The sequence below is a fragment of the Mobula birostris genome, chromosome 24 (genome assembly GCF_030028105.1).
Source record: "Mobula birostris isolate sMobBir1 chromosome 24, sMobBir1.hap1, whole genome shotgun sequence".
NCBI classification, from domain to species: Eukaryota; Metazoa; Chordata; class Chondrichthyes; order Myliobatiformes; family Myliobatidae; genus Mobula; species Mobula birostris.
This window is the reverse complement of record NC_092393.1, coordinates 11,958,382-11,980,603: the sequence shown is the minus strand read 5'-3', so window position 1 is coordinate 11,980,603 and position 22,222 is coordinate 11,958,382. Positions and strand designations below refer to the sequence as shown.

The window sequence follows — 22,222 nt, the reverse complement described above, 5'->3', positions numbered from 1 at the left end:
CACACAATAGAACTGCTTAGGTTTTGGTATGACACTTTTACACCATTGAATATCAGTACTCGGTGTTCGTCGCAAAAAGAGTTACGAGATATGAAAGGGCTCATGGACCAAATTTTCATGGAAACTGTGAACCAAGATAAAGATATCAAGCATCATCAGTTTCTTCATACATAGACCAAGATTAGAATCAATAACCCAGATATATGTGTGAAACAAGTGATAGGAAAGCAATGATTGAACAAAGCGTCTACAACTGGTGATGCAAAATGCTTTAAATATGGACATCCTCTAAAAAAGACCCAAAATGACAAGACAAATACTTATAAAACAAGCTAATCAGTTGTTGCCTGCTAATATGACAGGGCTGATCTTTAGATTACTTTATCTCTGTCAGCATTCACAAATGAATGGCTGTGGCTCAGGAAGTAAATAGGTTGCATTGATAAATGAGACAATGTCTTGCTGGCACCTGCACCAGCTGCATTAGACAATCATTGTTAATGCTTAGTAGGTCAAACAAAATGATAGTGGATTTAAAGCACAGAAGGAGGCCAGTTAACTCTGTAGAGGAATCCAGTAGCCCCATTCTCTGGCCTTTTCCCAGTATCCAAACAAATTTCCTTCCTCTAAGTGTATATCTAATTCCTCTTGAAAAGCTCAATTGACTGTATCTCCACTCTTAAGGCAACGAATTCCAGGTTATCATCTTTCTGTGTAAGAACTTTTTCCTCATATCTCCCATATACAGCTGTCACTTTAAATCTGTGTCCATCCACCTTTCATCATCCACTCATGGATACAAATTACCTCCCTTTACTTCTTGTCTATTTCAACCAAAGCTTTTATTTCTCTTTTACCTTTTTTCACCTATCACCTAACAGGTCTCAATACTCTTCCCTTTCCCCCTCCCAACCTGTGCATCATCCACCTTCCTCCAGCTACGTTGACCTATCACCTACCAGCTTCTCTCCTACTCCCTCCTTTCCAACGTTCCAAGTAAATTTATTATCAAACTACATTTCTGTCACCACATGCTGCCTTGAGATCCATTCCCCTGTAGGTATTCTTAATAAATCCATAATAAAATAATAACTATAACAGATTCAATGAAAGACCCCACCAACTTGATTTTCCATTCATAGGCACTGATGTTTCCACACCAGGCTGTAATGCAGCCTGTCAATATACTCTCCATTACACATCTATAGAAGTTTGTCAGAGTTTTAAATGTCATGCCCAGTCTTCATAAACTCCTAAGGAAGAAGAGGTGCTGCTGTGCTTTCTTCGTAATTGCCCTTACATACTGGGCCCAGGTCAAGTCCTCTAAAAGATAACACCGAGGAATTTAAAGTTGATAGCTCTCTCCACCTTTAATCTTCCTGTGAGGATTGGCTCATGGGCCTCCAGTTTCCTCCTTCTGAAGTCAAGAATCAGCTCCTTGGTTTTGCTGACATTGTGTAAGAGGTTGTTGTTGTGGCACCACTCAGCCAGATTTTCAATCTCCCTCCTGTATGCTGACTCATCACCACCTTTGATTCGGCCTACAACAGTGGTGTTGTCAGCAAACTTGAATATAGCATTGGAGCTGTGCTTAGTCACACTGTCATAAGTGTAAAGTGAATAGAGCAGGGGGCTAAACACACAGCCTTGTCATGCACCTGTGCTGATGGAGATCGTGAAGCAGATGTTGTGGCCAATCTGAACTGAGTGGGGTCTGCAAGTGAGGAAGTAGAGAATCCAATCGCAAAAGGAAGTATTGTGGCCAAGGTCTAGGAGTTTATTGATTAATTTTGAGGGTATGATAGTATTGAATCTGAGCTGTAGTTGATAAGCAGCATCCTGATGTATACATCTTTGCTGTCCAGATGTTCCAGGGTTGAGTGAAGAGCTAATGAGACCTGTTGTAACAGTATGCAAATGGGAGAGGATCCAAGTCACTTATCAGGCAGGAGTCGATATATTTCATCACCTCCTCTCAAAACATTTCATCACTGTGGATATAAGTGCTACTGGATGGTAGTCATTGAGGCAGGTTGTTAGGCACTGGTATAAGTGAAAACTGGTTGAAGCAGGTGGGTACCTCAGACTGCTGAAGCGAGAGATTAAAGATCTCAATAAATACTCCAACCAGTTGCAGAGATCTTTAACACTTGGCTGGGTATCCCGTCTGGGCCGTATGCTTTTCACAACCTCACCCTCTTGAAGATTGCTCATACAGCGGCCTCAAGAGACTGAAATCACAGGATCATCAGGGGCTGTGCGAATTCATGATGGTTCCTCCATGTTTTGATGGTGAAAGTGAGCACAGAAGGCACTGAGCTCATCTGAAAGCTAGACCCTGTTGTCAACTATGTTGCTCTTACATCTCTGTACAGACTATGTTCCCTCCTATTCCTGATGTAAGATCTCAATCTGAACTATCAATCACTCCATTGTTATTTGACCCACTGAATTCTTCCAGAAGCTTATTTTTTTCTACCAAACCTCTTTCGAAGAATTAGTAAAAAAATTTTCTTCAATCTAACCCCATAGCTGCAACCCCTCACTCTTGGAACCATTTTCATAAATGATTACTGCATCCTCTCTAAGATACTTACAAGCTACCTACAATGTGGTGATCAGACTGACACAATATGCACACAATAAATACTCTATAAAGCTTTAACATAAACTCCTGTTTTCATAATCCATGTCCATAAATGGAAGTTTAGAATCCCATATCTATTCCAATAAATATCTTCAAATACCTTTCCACCTCCTTAGAGTAAGTACGTTTACACTTGGGTCCATATTTATGGACATATTTTTAACTACACAATTTTGTCATTAATTTATCTTTGCCCAAAAGGCATTTGATATTTGTGTGCATTAAATCTTATGAGCCTCTTGTGTGCCCATTCTGCCAGTCCAAACTGCCTTGCAATCTTTTCCCTGTTCCACACAGTTAGTTTTGTGTTACCCAGAAAGGGTGATGCAAACTCTGGAGCACAAGGAAGGTTGTCCAGGCCCATGGTCTTTGCTGTATCCAATGCCTTTAGACATTACCTGAAGTGACATGAAATGGCTGCCGTACACCTATCATGCTGGAGACCATTGGAGGAGACTGAGATGGATCATCTTCTCAGCACTTCTGCTTTCTTCTTTGCACTGATATGCTGGGCTCCCCGTCATTAAAAATGTGGATATTTGCGAGCCTGCTCCTCTACTGAGCTGTTTAATTGCTATGACTGAATGTAGCAGGAATGCAAAGTTTATACCTGATCAGTTATTTGTGGGATTTCTTGTTCGTGGTGTTTGGTGCAAGCAGTCCGTAGTGTTTTGTACCTTCACTGGGTTGATTTCTCAACCTGAGGCTGCTTCCAGCTATTCACTGAAACATGGCTGATACCCTGGTTTGATGATAATGGTCAAGTGTCAGGCACGTAGTTGTAGACTGTGATCAAGTACAATTCTGCAGTTGCTGATGGTCCACGGTAGCTCATGGATGCCCAGTACTGAATTGCTGGGTCTGCTCATTGTCTGCCTCATTTGACAGTCTGGCAGTGCCACAAAACATGATAAAGTATATTTTCACTGAGAAGCAGTCACTGCTATATGAACTTCAATTATTGAACAATGAAAATGATCTCTTTAACGTGACTGAAGGATTTAATAACATGGATGGGCAGAATTCATTTATTCTGCTGGAGAAAAATCAGAAATCAGCCATTCAGGCAATTATACGGTCCTTCTTCTTAAAGGGTAGAAGTCGAGAATTCTTTTCTCCAAAAATCATAGCTCCTGCTGACAAATAGAGCTGTCAAGACTCAAGCTGCAAGAAGCTTGTTAACTAAGAGACATTGTTCTCAGGCAAGTTAGGAAAGCAAGTTATTAGATACTGAGTGCCAATAGATACTCAAGAGGCTGTAAGCACCATTTCCATTCCTATATCCAGTTCCTTTCCCTTATTAATTAAGATTAGAAATCTCAATAATTTTCTCATGAATGCAACCTACAGTTTAGTATGTTGAAACAATCCAGTTATAAGAGATCATGTTTCCAGCAAGATCATCCCAGACAGCATAAAATCCCTAATTATCAGTAAAACTACTTGAAGTTCTTCTGACGTTTATGGCCAGCTTGCATTACAATATAAAAAAAAGTGTACTTTATGTTTAGTCAAGCTGAACCATGAATTTATCAGCATCTGCAAAATAAATTCCCGATCTTAGCCTTTGAATGCAACTGTTAGATGCACCGACAGAAAATACTAGGATATGTTACGGAGCCCAGGGAAACTGGCAGATTTTGGATGCAGCTGCAACATTCAAATTCATTTACTTTGGTTTTATTTAGGCAGCTCACAGATTGAATGTTACATCAGCTCTTAGTGGTAGAAACACAAATTCATAAATATTAGGCGAGCTCAAAAATAATTCCTGAAACAGTTCCTGTGTTACTAGGGCTGGACACAGTGGCGTACCTAACAGGGCTCCAGTGTTGCAGGTTCTGTACTGTCCTCTGGTACTGTCTGTGTGGAGTTTGCACATTCTCTCTACGTTTGCGTGGGTTTCCCTTCAGCATTCCAGTTTCCTCACACAGACCTATAGTTTAGTAGGTTTATTGCCCAGTGTAAATTTCCCCCAGTGCATAGAATCTGGGGAAAGCGGAGAAAAATTTGGGGGTAAAAAATGAAATTAATAATAAAAATTAATAAAGTAGTGTAAATATATGCTTGACGGTCAGTGCAAAATTCAGAATCAGGATCAATATCACCAGCATATATTGTGAAATTTGCTGTTAAACAGCAGTACAATGCAATACATAATAATAAAAACTGTAAATTACCGCACGTATATATATATATAATTAAATAAGTAGTGCAAAAAATAGTGAGATAGTGTCAATGGGTTCAAATCCATTCAGAAATCTGATGGCAGAGGGGAAGAAGCTGTTCCTGAGTTGTTGATTATGCACTCCTGTATCTCCTCCCTGATGGTAGCAATGAGAAGAGGGCATGTCCTGGATGATGGTGGTCCTTAATGATTGTTGAACCATAGAGTCTGTTTCCATGGTGTATGACTTGAAGACAAAACTAGTCTTACCTGGGAGGTATTAGTGAACCTCAACTGTTTTTAACATCACATATGGGTAAGTACATCGGTAAGAACAGAATACAGCTTGGTTTGAATGTCCCCAGTAGCTGAAAATCATAGTTTGGTTTCTTGGGCTAGCTGGTATTCCAGACCCAAGCAGGGAGAGTGGCGCAAGATGGTAAGGGAAGGTAACTAAACTGGTAAACAAATTAATATTACTTGCTTCCAGTAACTGTGGTAGCTCACAAAGCCATAGTCATGTGGCAGAAAGACAGGACTTTCAGCTCAAAGTGTCTATGCCAGCCATTGAACACTGATCCCATTTACCAACACTCTGCCTCGGTGCCTCAAGTACCCATCTTTAGTTATCTCTCAGATGCACTGAAGACACTGCCTCCACTATCTCCAGTTTCCAAACACCTTCTGGGTGAAAAATAAGCTCTACCTCAGATCTCCTCTATACCTTCTACACTTTACCTTCACCTTACTGCACCTTACTATCTGCGTACATTGCACTTTCTCAGGAACTAGAACACTATACTCCGCATTCATCTTTTCCCTTGTAGTATTCCAATGGTAAAATGATCTGTGTGGATGATATGCAGAATAAAGTTTTTCACTGTACAGCGGTGCTTGTGATAATAATAAACCAATACCAATGAACCTATGCCCCTCTCGTTCAGACATTTCTGCTAGAGAATCTACAGAGCCTTACTACCTTATAGGAAAAATGAATTCTTATTTCCTGCATTCACTCTGAATAAGGAAATATTATGGCTATGGAATTCAGGGAGGCAGATGGCAGAATTCTAGAACAAGTTACAATTGAAGAAGAGATAGTAGATGTTTTAGCAACTTTAAAGGTAGATAAATCCTAATGCATGATGAGATATACATGCAAACACGAGGAAATCTGCAGATGCTGGAATTTCAAGCAACACACATAAAAGTTGCTGGTGAATGCAGCAGGCCAGGCAGCATCTCTAGGAAGAGGTACAGTCGACGTTTCGGTCCGAGACCCTTCGTCAGGACTAACTGAAAGAAAAGCTAGTAAGAGATTTATATCTCAGGCGATGAAGACAGAAATGGGAAGAGACTGCTGGGACCCTGAGAGGAATTTTTAAATCTCTGGACAAAAGTGAGGTGCCAGAGTACTGAAGGGCAGTAACTCTGGTACCTTCATTCAAGTATCCCAACAGGGATAAACCAGGTAATCTAATATCAGAGGCAGCTACTTAATTTTTTTTTAAATTCTGAGGGATAGGATTAATCTTCACTCGGAGCGGGAGCGATTGATCAGGGATAGTGAGCATGTTTACTCAGTGAGGGAAGGTTGTCTCTAACTAATCTGATTGAATATTTAAGGGGATAGTGAAGAACATCGATGACTGTTGCATGATTGATATTGGTTACATAGATTTCAGTAAGACCTTTGATAGGGACCCACAGAGGAGACTGGTGTAAAAGTTAATGCCCATGGCATCCAAGGCAATTTGAGGAACTAGATCCAAAATTGATAACCATGAGAGGCAAAGGATGATGATTTGCAATTGGAAGCCTGTGACTAATGTTGCACAGATTTAATTTTCAGGCTTTTACTTTTGATGAAAGATTTCAATACATGCCATTGACTAGTTTGTTTCTTTCTGTATAAGCTTATGATCTGCTTTGTGCTTTGATGCTTTTCTGTTGAGTTACACTTATATCTCTGGAGGAAAGTTTTGTTTTTCTCCTTACACAAACCAAGCAGGATAGTTCCTGTGAAAACAGGAGTAACAGAGCAGAACAGAGGCTCCAACAACAGCAAAACAGGAATAGAGCAGAAAATGGCAACATGAACAATTTGGAATAAGAAGATCCTATTCAATGTCTTGAGCCTCTTCTGCCATCCAAGTAGATTGTGGCTGATCTATTGTTCAACCATAATTACCCAAGTTTCGTCCAACACCATTAATATTCTTGACCAAAAAAATCTGTTAGATTCTGGTGAGAGGTCTCCATCTTGAAACATTAACTCTGTATCTCTTTCCACAACTTAACTGTGAAATTGTTAAATAACTAATTAAGCCCCACTCCCCAATCTCCTCAGCCTCAACAACATATTAGGAAAGGGATTTAAACAACTCCTTGTGTGAAGGAGTGGCTTCCTAACATCAATTATAAACACTCTGGCAATAATTTTATGGTCATATTTCTGTTTACTGGACCCCTGAAGTACAGAAAGCATCCTTTATTCTGCCTTATCAGTTCCTTTTATTGTCTGAAAAAGATATAAATAAGATAATTTGAAAGGATCTAGTATGAAGAAACAGTGTAAGATAAGGTAATTATAGAAATGAGAGGAGGAAGAGAAACAAGTCTGAGCTGGTGTAATTCTGTAGGCGTGAAGGTGAATAGGAGCTTCCTAATTCAATTGGAGTGTTGATATCATAAAACTGTTTCTTACATAACAACAAAGACAGATTTTTAAATTGCTTTCAAAACATTGTATTTGAAGAAAATGAGAGGTATTTTCCTAGCTGGCAAGGTCCTTCATTTGCACAAAGTTTTGGACAATTCCAGGACCATCACTTTCCAGAGAGAGTATAGAATATGCCTGAGGAACTGAACCACCTTACACTCTCCCTTGACCATCAGCAAGAAACATATCTATCACTATAGAGGTGGATCCAGCTCTTGTAACTTTATAGATTAACAATTTCAGACAGAATCTAACCATGATTCAAATCAATTGTATAAATTCTGAATTATTCCAAGGGATCAACAACTTCCTAGAGTGCTGTGTTCATGTAAATTGTGTGAATAGTGTGAAAGATACTGCAAGGTGCTATAAATGTGACAGTCATATTCTTCAGCTCAGTGTACGTAGACTAAAGGAGGCTTGATAAAGCTAACATTTGAAAGGAAATGACCTTGTCTGTTCAAAGAGGAAAAAAAATGAAGTTATCTGTGGGAAATAATTGAGATTGTATAACATGGTTTTCAATGGGAACACACCAAATAACTAAAGTACTTGATGACAGATGGCAGCCATTCACCCTATCATGTCCATGCAGGGACAACCCTACTGAATCCATCTTCCACAACTGGGTCTGCAATCCATATTCATCCCAGTAGAGTTTAAAATCTGACAAGAGTTTTCTATTTCCACCACCCCATCAGGCAGTGAGTTCTTGTCCCCGAAGCCATCAGGGTGAAGAATCCTTTTTCCTTGACTGTCCTGTACCAATTACTTGAAGATCTATGCCCCCTAATATTGCACCTGTCTACTGAGGAAAATAGAATTGTTGCATTTATTTTAGCTATGCTCCCTTTTTGCCCAAGTGTACAGCTGTACGAGTGCACATTCTCCTGCAGTCCAGCTTGCATTTTGCACAGCCAACAGGAAACAGATTAACTCCTGAGAGAAAATGCAACCCTTGCTAGTTATCATGGCATATTTTATAATGATACTCATCCAATGTTCGGACTGCAACTGCCAATTATTACTGGCAAAGACAAATATCAATACATTCTGGAGCAACTAATGAGAGATGTTTCAAGCTGCTGACTTTCTCTATAAAAGGCTCGAGTGTGTTTATACAGCCAGCCCCAGAAACAGTCAACTGCCACATCCATCTCCTACCTTGTTGGGCACGAAGTGTGCATTGATGCACTGTAACAGTTCCCGTGTCTCAGGTGCTTCAAGCTCACCGCGGATCACGACCTGCAGCAAGAGAAGAGAAGGCAGAATCAAAGACTAAGGCATCAGACCAATCCATTAAATCTATCTGTAGTCAATTTTCACCATGTTTTGAAGTTTCTAATGATAGTTCAGGTTTAGCACATCTGTCACTTTGCATTAGAGAGAGTTTAGAAGTCATCAGCTTCCTTGACTTCTTCATTGACATTGGACCGCCTGTCTATTAACCAGTCTTAGATACACAGAAACATCCTCCAAACAAATAAGACCTAAGCCATTTTCTTCAAACCTCATCACAAATTTCAGTCCCTATCAACCAGTCATACAGCAGGAAATCAGACCCTTCTGCCCAGATGCCCTTCCAGGTTAGTCGCATATTCCTCTCAACCTTTGCAAACCTTTCCTGCCCATGAATATCCCTCTAAACTTTTCCTATTCAACATCTTTAGCCCACTCCTGGCCAGACTGGATTAGGTTGTTCATAACCTGCTGATCCTGAGCTGAGCATCTGATCCCACAAGCATTCACATCCTGAAGGCCTATACCACGTGCACAGTATTGCTCATCTCAAAATTTCCTCCGTCCATTTGTGCTTGAAACTCTCACTCATACCTTCGTCCCCTCCACAGTAAGTTTGTGCCTTCGATAATTTAAAATAATCTCTCAAATTCCCTTCATGACTCTCTTCGCTCTATGATGTTTATTTAAACCAAGCTATTAATCAGAATCAGAACACTGATCTTATATGATCTGAGTTTTTTTTTGTTTTGGGGCAATAGTACTTAAAATTACTATAAATTACAAAATAAAGAAATTACAAAAGAAAAGAGACAATAAGACAGTATTCATGGGTTCATGGATCATTCAGAAATCTGATGGAGAGGAGAAGCTGTTTTTGAATCATTAAGTGCCAATCTTCAGACTCCTACATTTTCTCACTGCTGAGAAGAGGGTATGTTCCAGATGGTGAGAACCCTTAATGGTGATGCCTCCTTCTTGAGGCACCAATTCTTTAAGATGTCCTTAATGATGGAGTTAGCTGAGTTTATCGCCCTCAGCAGCCTCATTGGAGCCTCCATACAATGCTTTGATGCAACCAGCAAGAATGTTCTCCATCATCCATCTTTAGAAATTCTCAAGAGTCTTTAGTGACATACCAAATCCCTTGAAATTCCTACCAAAGTGGAGCCACATTAAAGCCTTCTTCAAGATTGCAGCAATGTGCTGGCCTAGGACAGATCCTCTGAAATATTGAAACTTGTTCAAACTTGTCTTCTCCTTTGGAGTGGCAAGATTTTTTTAAAAGATCTTTGAGACAATTAAGGTTGATGAAGAACATTACTGCATCTTACAAAATCTAACTATTTCTCAGAGTCAATACATTGTTTTTTTAATAAGGAATTGTAATTCCTGTTTGAGTTGACTTACTTCGGACTACTAAATAAAAAGAATCCACATTATCTCTGTACAAAGCAAAGTTTCCATTCTAGATATCCCTCATTTGAGTGTAGTTGTTGAGGTGGACCTGGTATATCAGGCCTTGGGTCTACTTGACAAAAATATGGCTCATCCTCCCTATCCTTGGTCACAACATGAACATAGGACCTGCAAAGTTCAAAGTAAAATTTATTATCAGAGTACATACATGTTACTACATACAACACTGTGCTTCCTTTTCCTGCGGGCATACTCAGCAAACCTAAAGAATATCAACAATAAACAGGATCAATGAAAGAGCAAGAGCATAGAAGATAATAAACTGTGCAAATGCAAATATAAATAAATAGCAATAAATAACCAGAGCATGAAACAACAACATAAGAAGTCCTTAAAGTGAGATCATTGGTTATGGGAAAAGCTCAATAGATGAGTATAGTTATCCTCATTTGAGCAAGAGCCTGATGGCTGAGGGGCTAGTAACTGTTCTTGAACCTGATGGTCCGAGTCCTAAATCTCTTGCAACAGCGAATAAAGAGCATGGTCTGGGTGGGGAGGATCTTTGATGATGGATGCTGCTTTTCTACAGCAATGTTTCATGTAGATGTGCTCACTGGTTGGGAGGGCTTTACCTATGATGCACTGGGCCAAACCCTCTAGCTTTTGTAGGATTTTCCACTCAAAGGCATTGGTGTCGTATACCAGGCTGTAATGCAGCCAGTCAATACACTCTCCACTGCACAACTACAGAAGTTTGTCAAGGTTTTTGATGACATACCCAGTCTCCAGAAACTCCTATGGAAGTAGAGGTGCTGCAGTGCTTTCCTTGCAATTACATTTATCTGATGGGTCTAGGACCCATTGTACTTCCTCTGCAACACTCTATTTTGCACTGTTACCGTTTTACCTTGTAGTACTTCAATACACTGTTGTAATGATTGAACTGCATGAACAATATGCAAGACAGGTTTCTCACCGTACCACAGCACGTGTAATTTACCAATTTAATTGAGGAGCAGCAAGATTCAGCACTCTCAGGAAAGGTGCAGAGGCAGTAGGGCAAAGAAAGAAAGATAAAATGCAAAATATAATGGCTGCAATAGCACAGAGGAAAGTCAGTGAGGCATCTTTCTGATGCATCACACTATAGACAATAGACAATAGGTGCAGGTGTAGGCCATTCAGCCCTTCGAGTCAGCACCGCCATTCACTGTGATCACGGCTGATCATCCACAATCAGTATCGAGTTCCTGCCTTATTCCCATAACCTTTGATTCCGCTATCTTTAAGAGCTCTATCCATCTCTTTCTTGAATGCATCCAGAGATTTGGCCTCCACAGCCTTCTGGGACAGAACATCCCATATATCCACCACTCTCTGGGTGAAAAAGTTTTTCCTCAACTTCGTTCTAAATGGCCTACCCTTTATTCTTAAACTGTGGCCTCTGGTTCTGGACTCACCCATCAGCGGGAATATGCTTCCTGCCTCCAGCGTGTCCAATCCCTTAATAATCTTATATGTTTCAATAAGATCCCCTCTCAGCCTTCTAAATTCCAGAGTATACAAGCCCAGTTGCTCCAATCTTTCGACATATGACAGTCCCACCATCCCGGGAATTAACCTTGTGAACCTACGCTGCACTCCCTCAAAAGCAAGAATGTCCTTCCTCAAATTTGGAGACCAAAACTGCACACAGTACTCCAGGTGTGGTCTCACCAGGGCCCTGTACAGCTGCAGAAGGACCTCTTTGCTCTTATACTCAATTCCCCTTGTTATGAAGGCCAGCATGCCATTAGCTTTCTTCACTGCCTGCTGTACTTGCATGCTTGCTTTCAGTGACTGATGTACAAGAACACCTAGATCTCGTTGTGCTTCCCCTTTTCCTACCTTGACTCCATTTAGATAATAATCTGCCTTCCCGTTCTTACCACCAAAGTGGATAACCTCACATTTATATCCACATTAAACTGCATCTGCCATGCATCTGCCCACTCACCCAGATTGTCCAAGTCACCCTGCATTCTCATAACATCCCCCTCACATTTCACACTGCCACCCAGCTTTGTGTCATCGGCAAATTTGTTAATGTTACTTTTAATTCCCTCATCTAAATCATTAATATATATTGTAAACAGCTGCGGTCCCAGCACTGAACCTTGCGGTACCCCACTGGTCACCGCCTGCCATTCTGAAAGGGACCCGTTAATCGCTACTCTTTGTTTTCTGTCAGCCAGCCAATTTTCAATCCATGTCAGTACTCTGCCCCCAATACCATGTGCCCTAATTTTGCCCACTAATCTCCTATGTGGGACTTTATCAAAGGCTTTCTGAAAGTCCAGGTACACTACATCCACTGGCTCTCCCTTGTCTATTTTCATAGTTACAACCTCAAAAAAATTCCAGAAGACTAGTCAAGCACGATTTCCCCTTCGTAAATCCATGCTGGCTCCGAACGATCCTGTTACTGCTATCCAGATGTGTCATAATTTCATCTTTTATAATTGACTCCAGCATCTTTCCCACCACCGATGTCAGGCTAACCGGTCTATAATTCCCTGTTTACTCTCTTCCTCCCTCCTTGAAGAGAGGGACAACATTAGCCACCCTCCAATCCACAGGAACTGATCCTGAATCTATAGAACATTGGAAAATGAATACCAATGCGTCCACGATTTCTAAAGCTACCTCCTTAAGTACCCTGGGATGCAGACCATCAGGTCTCAGGGACTTATCAGCCTTCAGACCCAACAGCCTATCCAACACCATTTCCTGCCTAATATAAATTTCCTTCAATTCATCCATTACCCTAGGTCCTTTGGCCACTATTACATCTAGGAGATTGTTTGTGTCTTCTCTAGTGAAGACAGATCCAAAATACCTGTTCAACTCGTCTGCCATTTCCTTGTTCCCCATAATAAATTCACCCGCTTCTGTCTTCAAGGGCCCAATTTTGGTCTTAACTATTTTTTTCCTTTTCACATACCCAAAGAAGCTTTTACTATCCTCCTTTATATTCTTGGTTGTTTACCTTCATACCTCATTTTTTCTCTGCATATTGCCTTTTTAGTTGCCTTCTGTTGCTCTTTAAAAAAGCTTCCCACTAGGTACAAGAGTTGAGCCATTCTCTACAGGCAGACAAAAGACCCTGAGGCAGTGAAGGATTGCCATTCATCACCCCAAGGATAAACAGACAGAGCTAACCTCAACCTGTTTGAAAGGCAGTGGTAGTGACGGAGGAGAGATGGGCCGGATCCTTTGTAAGCAGCAGGAAAATAAAAATTCTAATCATATGCTTTCCATGACACACGGTCTCTTTTACAGGCTAAAGGTTAACAAACAAATTTGCATTCTTTCACTTAATTCATCAGTGGCATTTAATTTCATTATCAATCTTTTAATTTCCATGTTGTATTGTAAACTTCCAGTCCAACTAATTAAAACATTCACAGCTAGCACTGGCGACGACTTATTCTGAAGCTGTGGTAAAACAACATTAATTTATGAAGCCTTTCAACAATACGTTCCCAGGCAATAACACAAGGAAGAAATATATGAAGTTCAGGGAGGCACAGATTCTAGGATAAAGATTATAGTCCACGTGGGTGAATATATAAACAGGCAAATTAAATCAGGAGTCCAAATCTATGAAGAATCTGCAATTCCATGTGAAACTACTGGCTTTTACTCAAAGATTTTGGAATATTGACATGTTCTGAAAAAACGAAATCTGACTGTACTCCGGGTTTGGTCTTTTGCAAGTCCTTTCGAATCAATCAGGAATATTCAGAAAATATTCCAAAAACTTAACAGAGCACTAGGATTTACCATCAAAAATCTTCTCAACAGCTTTGTGGGTATAGCTTATTCTATCCCAAGACTCAATGCAGTTCCATCACACATTAGTCCATGCCTATGATTTATGGATCGTACCAACAGAGTACAGGACAATCATAGTTGGTGCAGGGAAGATTGGCAGGGGGATTGCAATAATTTCAATTTATTATCAATTAATGATTGATCGATGACTGCAAACAATGAAGTGGCAAGCGAAGGCAAAGCAAATTCGAGGGATAAACTGTGCTGGTACATTGTAGGATCAAAGCAGATGGAGTGAGCCATTTGGAGAGGAGAGGTCAAGGCAAAGGAGTTCCCATGCCCAGGTGCAAGGCTGATCAATCTGGGCACTGAGCCAATTTGGAGAAATTGAGAGCGGCTTCGGGATGGGTGGTAAAATCTGGGCCTGGAGCAAGTCTCTGGGCTGTGTGTTCTAGGCCTGGAGCCTTTCGCTGCAGCTTTGACTGAGTTCTGGTGCAAGTTACAATACTCTGTTTGGACAATTTAAACGATATTCTAGAAAGACAGGGCATCGAGATTTTGCTCACTTTCCCATGATGTTCACTCCTCTATCGCACTGAGTCTACGAAGACTGCCCCTGACTGCTGTGGTCTGTGGCCACTAGTATGATGGGCTTTGGGCCTACTCCAGGGCTGCTCTGGAGTTCGGATCTAAGGACTCATTTTGGTTCAGAATGTTATTGCTCACTTCTGTGTTTTTTCCCCTTCTCTGTGCATCAGGAGTTGGTCTTTATTTTATTTTCTTAAATTAGGTACTTTCGGGTTCCTTGTTTTGTGGCTACCTGTAGGCAAACAAATCTTCAGGTTGTATAATTTATACATTCTTTAATAATAAATGTACAGGCAGTCCCCGGGTTACGAACGAGTTCCGTTCCTAAGTCTGTCTTTAAGTCGGATTTGTACATAAGTCGGAACAGGTACATCCGGTATTATTTAGCGTCAGTTAGTCAAATGTTTGTCTTAGTATATAGGATATATTTTACCTTTCTATGCATATAAAACACTTAAGGAACACATGTATTTCAATAATTAAATCACTGCATTGCTTAGTAATAATAGTAGCTTACATCAGGGCAGGGCCTTTCGCATGCTATATTATTCTCACTTTATCCTTTAAGATTGTTAATGATCGTTGACCGACTGTAGCCTAACGCTTTTCCAATGACCGACGGCGTTTCACTTCTTTCCCATCCCTTTATTATTTCCACTTTATTTTCAATCGTGATCGTTTTCCGTCAATGGAACAGAAACACTGTGGATTCAGCAGCAGCCGCAGGCGGTGGGTCCTGAGCTCTCCCAGGTCCTAAAGCCCACCCGCACTGAGACAAGTTAAATGGGACAAGGGGGATGCTGACTGGAAAAGGGGGGTCAGGGTAAATCTTGCTAAGAAAAACTTACGCTAAATACAAAGTTACACACTCAACACACTGTTAATGGCAACGTGATCTGACTTAAAATGGTGGACGGCGTTCTCCTTCCTCGAGCCAACAAATTTTTAACATAATAGGCTTCATGGAAGGCCGTTCGTAAGTACGAGTTGTTCGTAAGTTGGAAGTTCGTAACTTGGGGACAAGCTGTACTTTGATGACAATTACAACATTCTTGTCCAGTTATTTTCTTACAGAAATCATGATAATATCAACGTTTTCACAGGGACATTTCCAAAGACATTAATAAATGTGTTGTTTCCCCAACTAATCATCATTCAAAGGGCAATGCTGGAACAGCTCTGATGGTCCCTCCACTGCCTGTAAGTCAGGATTGCCATCTCTAGTTGGAGTAATGTCCCCACTTTGCTTTTGGTTGTTCAAAGGATTCATCTGTGTTTCCAACTATCTTATCACCATCCATATCTGTTTGGATGAATCTTAGTTGTTAAACGTTTTTAAACCATCCTTGAAATTGTTGCAGTCTGTGCTGATGGTGCAGTGGTATCCATGCCCAAACTTCAGAACAAGAGGTCTGGGTTCGAGTCCAGCCGGCTGCTTGCATGCTTTCCATCTGCGCTGGATTAAGCATCGAGCTAGCAACTCAGCCTCATAAAACAAACAAATGCTAAATAAATGGCAAACAAGGCATGGAGAGGAACTTACTGATAGTGTTACAGTTAACAACCTCATTGTAAGAATAACTACACTTCAATTCCTTGATGACTGGCATGTAACTTTGAGAAGTTACAATTTGCAAAAAAGTATTAAGCAGGGGCAAGATCTTTATACTTCCTTTCATGTGCAAACAAAAACATTTTTAATGCCTTTAAGATCTTTTTCTGGGATTTAGCTTGTAGCAGTGCTGTAGAGATTAATTTTTAATTCACTTTGCCTATTCAAACTTCAAGTCAGGACTTCACTGTCTTATCACTGCAGTATCTAAGTTTGTGTTTGCTCAAATGCAACCTTTAACTGAGATCCTATTGCCTAGTTCTGAAAATTCTCAGATACGACCTGATAAGTAATGGTTCCTCCTAGTGGACCATCCAACATATCTTCCACGACTAATGCATTCTTAAGAACAATTTAGCACATTATGAATAAAATCCTTGAAATTTCTAGCGCAGAAGGCAGTCATTTGACCCATTCTGTCAACATCAACTAAAACTAGCCACAAAGGGTAATCCCAATTCCCAGATCTCCGTTCACAGCCCTAGATTTTCAGGAATGCCAGATGCTCACCTTGATAACTTCCTCCTTTCACTGGTTTCAAGTAGCGAGTTCTAGGTCTTTAACCCTTTTTCACTGGATATTTTTCATGACCTACCTTCAATATTCCAACAGTTGTTTATTTATTTATTGAGGCCCTTTGAGCTACGCCATCCAGCAACCCCAAATTTAAACACGGGACAATTTACAATGACCAATTAACCTACCAATTGGTAGGTCTTTGGACTTAGGTAGGAAAGTGAAACACTTCAAGGAACCTCATGCGGTCAGGAGGAGAACATACAAACTCCTCACAGACAGCAGCAGGAACTGAACCCGGGTCGCTGGTACTGTAAAGCGTTGTGCTAACCACTACACAGCCGGGCCATCCATATGGGACAGCTAATTATTAATCATTCCATCAAGTTATCTTATTTGGTCTGTCTAGGTTTCCTTCAATCCCAGAGAGATCCAACACAGAAACAGGCCTTTCAATCTACTAGGTTCATGCCAACCATCAATGATTTATTTCAATTCTACATTAATCCCATGTTTTATTCTTCTCAAATTCCTGTCAGCTTTCTCCCAATTATACCATTCACCAAGGACAATTTACAAAGGGCAATTAACCTACCAAGTCTCATGGTTTTAGAAAGTGTGAGGAAACCAGAAAGATTTCAGTTCTGTAACAAGGTTCTGACGAAACATGATCTACTCCTCTTCCCCACAGATGCTGATTTGTATATTTTTTTTCCTGCAATTTGATTTATTTATAATAAAGTTTTGATTTCAGTGAGATATGCAGATGAGCTGGTTATTATCTTTGTCTCCAGAGGATAGTGAACACTAATAGTTACTGCATTGGGTGCAGTTTACTACATTGTACCTGCAGGGAAAATTAGCTGGTTCTAAACCGATCTCACCCATTCCTATCATACAGGTAAGGCTTTAAAAAAAAACAGAAATGCTGGGAATAAGTAGCATTTACAAGAATGTTACCTGGATTGGGGAGCATGCCTTATGAGAATAGGTTGAGTGAACTTGGCCTTTTTTCCTTGGAGCGATGGAGGATGAGAGGTGACCTGATAGAGGTGTATAAGATGATGAGAGGCATTGATCTTGTGGATAGTCAGAGCTTTTTCCCAGGGCTGAAATGGCTAGCATGAGAGGGCACAGTTTCAAGGTGCTTGGAAATAGGTACAGAGGAGATGTCAGGGGTATGTTTTTTTACACAGAGAGTGGTGAGTGCATGGAATGGGCTGCCAGCTACAGTGGTGGAGGTGGATACAATAGTGCCTTTTAAGAGACTCCTAGATAGGGTCACGGAGCTTAGAAAAACCTTAGGGCTAAGGGTAACCCTAGGTAATTTGTAAGGTAAGGATATGTTCGGCACAGCTCTGTGGGCTGAAGGACCTGTATTGTGCTGAGGGTTTTCTATGTTTCTTTTATGTTTCTATCACTGGAGAGTTAAAACAAGTTAAAGTTTCAGGTCAGTGACCTTCTATTAGAGACACAAGATTCTGCACTGCTGGAATCTGGAGCAACACAGTCTGCAACATGAACTCAGGAGGTCGAGCGGCATCTGTAGAGGGGAGGGAACTATTAATGACTCAGGCCTAATGCAGGGTTTCAACCTGAAAAGTCTGGTTGATAAGCTGAGTTCCTTCAGCAACTTTTTTGTTGACCTTCATTAGACCTCCAAGTTTCCAACACATACCTGTATTTTGCTTTTCAACTTTCTGTAATACATGCAGATTTTGTAATACTGGGTGTGTGTCTGTTAAAAGTACCATGTAACTAACTTCTCTCTCTCTATTTATTGTTTGTGCTTGTGTTGAATGGGATGGAACTAGTTGTCTGTCAGGGATTTAAAAGAAATGCTCATTTAAACTACTTTGTTTGACTTATTGGCTATCCTCCAATACCTAAGAGTACAAAATACTGTGTCCGAAGTGGCGATTAATGTAGTTACAAACTTTAGATTCCATGCCTGAATCTGAAACCAAACACTGAGAGGGGTCCCTCCAAATTAAGGTAACATGTGGACGTAAGCTGAGAGATGGTAAGTGGTGAATTTAAACAACATGCAACAAATAAATGATGCAAAGCTGCTGAATTTCCAAGCAAGGAAGCTGTCTAAATAATGGAGGCAATGGACAGAAAGTTTTATTGCTGTGCGTTGTTCTGGCAAGAGAAGATAAACCAGAACAGACAATAACAAAAATGCTATGAAATTTCATTGACCAGAGGGGACAGGAAAATGCTCCTGTAGTATAAAGCCTGCAAATAAGAACCTGTGGAATGCATTAGAAGCATGTTACAACCCACAGGGAAGGGAAGCCATTGGACTCTGCCTGCTCTTTACTCAGAATCATGAGCTTACAGAGTCCTTTTTGTATCTTCTTATTGGTGCTTTAACCCTAAGCAGATAGGAATTGTTCAACAAAGACTGGATGATTTGTGGAATCCTGGAGCCCCAGACTGACAGATTGGCTACTACACGAGGCACAATTAATGCAAGAAAAGTACATTCAAGTTTTTTGGTCAAAGCTGAAAACCCTGATAGCCAAGGGAAGCAAGTTATAAACAAAAGATAAAATGAGGAAAGTATAGCCAAGGTGACTGAGAAGGTGCAGGTATCGTGAATAGCAACATGAGCAGCTGGAAAAGAAATGCCCTCATCCACGACGTGGATTTCAACAAGCAATGCACAGTGAAGAAGCAATGGAAGTCCAGAAGATGGATGAGATGAGCCATGCAGGGTTAGAGTCAGAAAACTGATTGAAAGCAATGCAATAGATGCTATACGGAGTCAGTTCTGCGGAAGGAATGCCTTTTGGATGCATCTCACCAAAATGTTAAGGCACAGTGAAGAGCAAAATCAACCAGTTACATATTTTGCTTCTAAATTGAGGTGGAATGTCCTCCCTAAGCAAAACAAATTGAATTTGATGTCACTGATCAAATCCTATTGACTTGCAACAAGTCAAGGACAGAAACCCTCTGATGGTGGTGAACACAAAAGCTTAGAGGTGGAGTTTGTTGTGATAGAATAGAACAAAGTCACATGCATATTAGAAGCGGAGCAGTCCATAAGAAAGCATTGACAAAATTTACCTCATGGCAGGACCCTGGAGGTGATGAAAAGACAGACATGCTACTGGAAGTGACAATGACCAGTCACTGTGAGGAACTGTGGACACATTAGGATACAGCTCACAATCAATGCTAGAAACAGCAGAAGGAACTGATAATTCAACACGTCAGACCCAACAACATCAAAATGGGAATGGGAAAGCAGATCTGAGGAACAAGCTCATGGCCAGATCAGTATGGACAGTACATCGACCCGAGGGCTTTGTGTCACAGTAGGTAGAGAATACTAGATCATTTTCAGTGTTTGCTCATTCCTATTCATTCTTCACTATTACAGAAGGGCATTTCATATGTGTCATGTGTGATATTAGATATTTACTCCTTTAAAAATAGCACAAGTGACCAGCACCTCTCTTTGTATATTGTTGGGCACTTAATATGTTGGAACCATTGCTTGTCTGATAATAGGTGCACAGGAAATGAGTGCTCACTCATTCTCCATCACTACTTACTCCCTTGTCTAATTTCACATCCCCCCCCCCACCCCTGCACAATTGGCCCTGAGATTTCCCCAAATTACTTTTTTTTGTCTATCAGGAGATCTTCAGATCCAGAGATGAGGTGGTTCTGGGGACAGGATTTTGAGCATCTCATCTTGATGAAATAAACTTGACAGATGAGATTGCCTTTTCCTGCCTGTCCATCAATTTGGCATGCTCCTGTATACAGGCCTAGCCTTTTGAAACACACTACTTTGTTTAAATGCATTAAACAATAATTTTGTAAGGGTTTTGTTAGCTCACATTTCATTATATTCAGCAGGGAATTGTGAGTTCAATAACTCCATTCAGTAAGCGTGCAGCGGTATTAATGGGTCCGTTTAGAATTGCTAATTTGATGAGAAACTGAATCACGATTGCACGTCAGCTATGCCATTCAGTTCTGAAGAAGGTTATGGGATTGAGATATAAATCTGTCTGATATGATGTCTGTTTTATAAATAACACCATGCAAATTCTGCCCTCTGCACTATTCTGTTTCAAATTCAGCTCAAAGCCTGAGACCTTAACCAACCAGAAAGAATGAAATAAAAGAAGTACTTGCATTTATAAGCTGTCCTTTAAACCCAAGGATGCTCAAAAGAACTTTACAGCATATAAAGTATTAAAATGTAATCAACATTGTAACATACAAAACCCTGCAACTCATTTATTCCAATGAGCAGTAATATGATCATTTGTTTCTGTGATGCTGGCTGAAGGATAAATATCATGTTTTCTAACTTCAAAGCATTAAGCTAATTCAAAGGAAGGCACGGGGGTCATAAAAAAGTACAGCACATAAACAGGACCTTCGGCCCATCTAGTCCATGCCAAACCATTTAAACCGCCTCCTCCCATCCTAAGGTTCTTGATTAGTCAGAGCATCAAAGGGTATGAGGAGAAGGCAGGGGAGTGGGGATGACTGGAAGAATTGGATCAGCCCATGATTGAGTGGTGCAACAGACTCGATGGGCCGAATGGCCTACTTCCACTCCTATATCTTATATTCTCCCATCAACCTGCACCGGGACCATAGCCCTCCTTACTTCTTCCACACATGTACCTATCCAAGTTCCTCTTAAACATCGAAATTGAGCTTACATGCACCATGTGTGCTGGCAGCTTGTTCCACACTCACACAATCCTCTGAGCGAAGAAGTTTCCCTTCATGTTGCCCTTAAACTTTTCATCTTTCACCCTAAATCCATGACCTCTGGTTGTAGTCTCACCCAACCTCAGAAGAAAAGGCCTGCTTGCATTTACCCTATCTACACTCCTTATAATTTTGTACACCTCTATCAAATCTCCTCTCAATCTTCTAAATTCCAAGGCATAAAGTCCTAACCTATTATAACTGCTCCACATCGTAATCAGTCTAACTTTCTGTTTAATTTAAGCAAGATGTGCGCATAACACACGGTAGCATCATGATGTATGCAATTCACTTATTTAAACCTGTAATGAATTATTTAAACAAACAAGAAAATCAAACAATATATTTACAATATTACTCAAGCTTCACTGTACTACATGATACAACTGCTATGCAGATATGCACAGCATAGTAAGTTTTATATTGTCCCATTCAGGCTTAATGATTTAATCACTGTGAAGGCTTTCTTACTCTTGTAGGATAACTCCTTTCCTGACAAGGGAATCACTCAAGTCAAGTCACTTTTTATTGACATTTCAATCATAACTGCTGGTATAGTACACAGTAAAAATGAGACAACGTTTTTCAGGACCATGGTGCTATATGAAACAATACAAAAACTACACTGAACTACGTAAAACAACACAAAAACTACACTAGACTACAGAGCTACCCAGGACTGCATAAAGTGCACAAAACAATGTAGGCATTACAATAAATAATAAACAAGACAATAGGCACAGT

The 22,222-nt window shown here is 40.4% G+C and overlaps 1 protein-coding gene across 3 annotated transcripts in view; it reads right to left on the bottom strand.

The window, feature by feature from the left end:
• Positions 1 to 22,222, bottom strand: part of spata20 (spermatogenesis associated 20) — a 489,201-nt gene that overhangs the window by 127,221 nt on the left and 339,758 nt on the right. For all 3 annotated transcript variants that reach the window (XM_072242745.1, XM_072242746.1, XM_072242744.1), the window contains one exon: positions 8,701 to 8,781. In XM_072242745.1, coding sequence (XP_072098846.1) covers positions 8,701 to 8,781 — 81 coding nt within the window. The remainder of the gene's footprint in view (positions 1 to 8,700; positions 8,782 to 22,222) is intronic.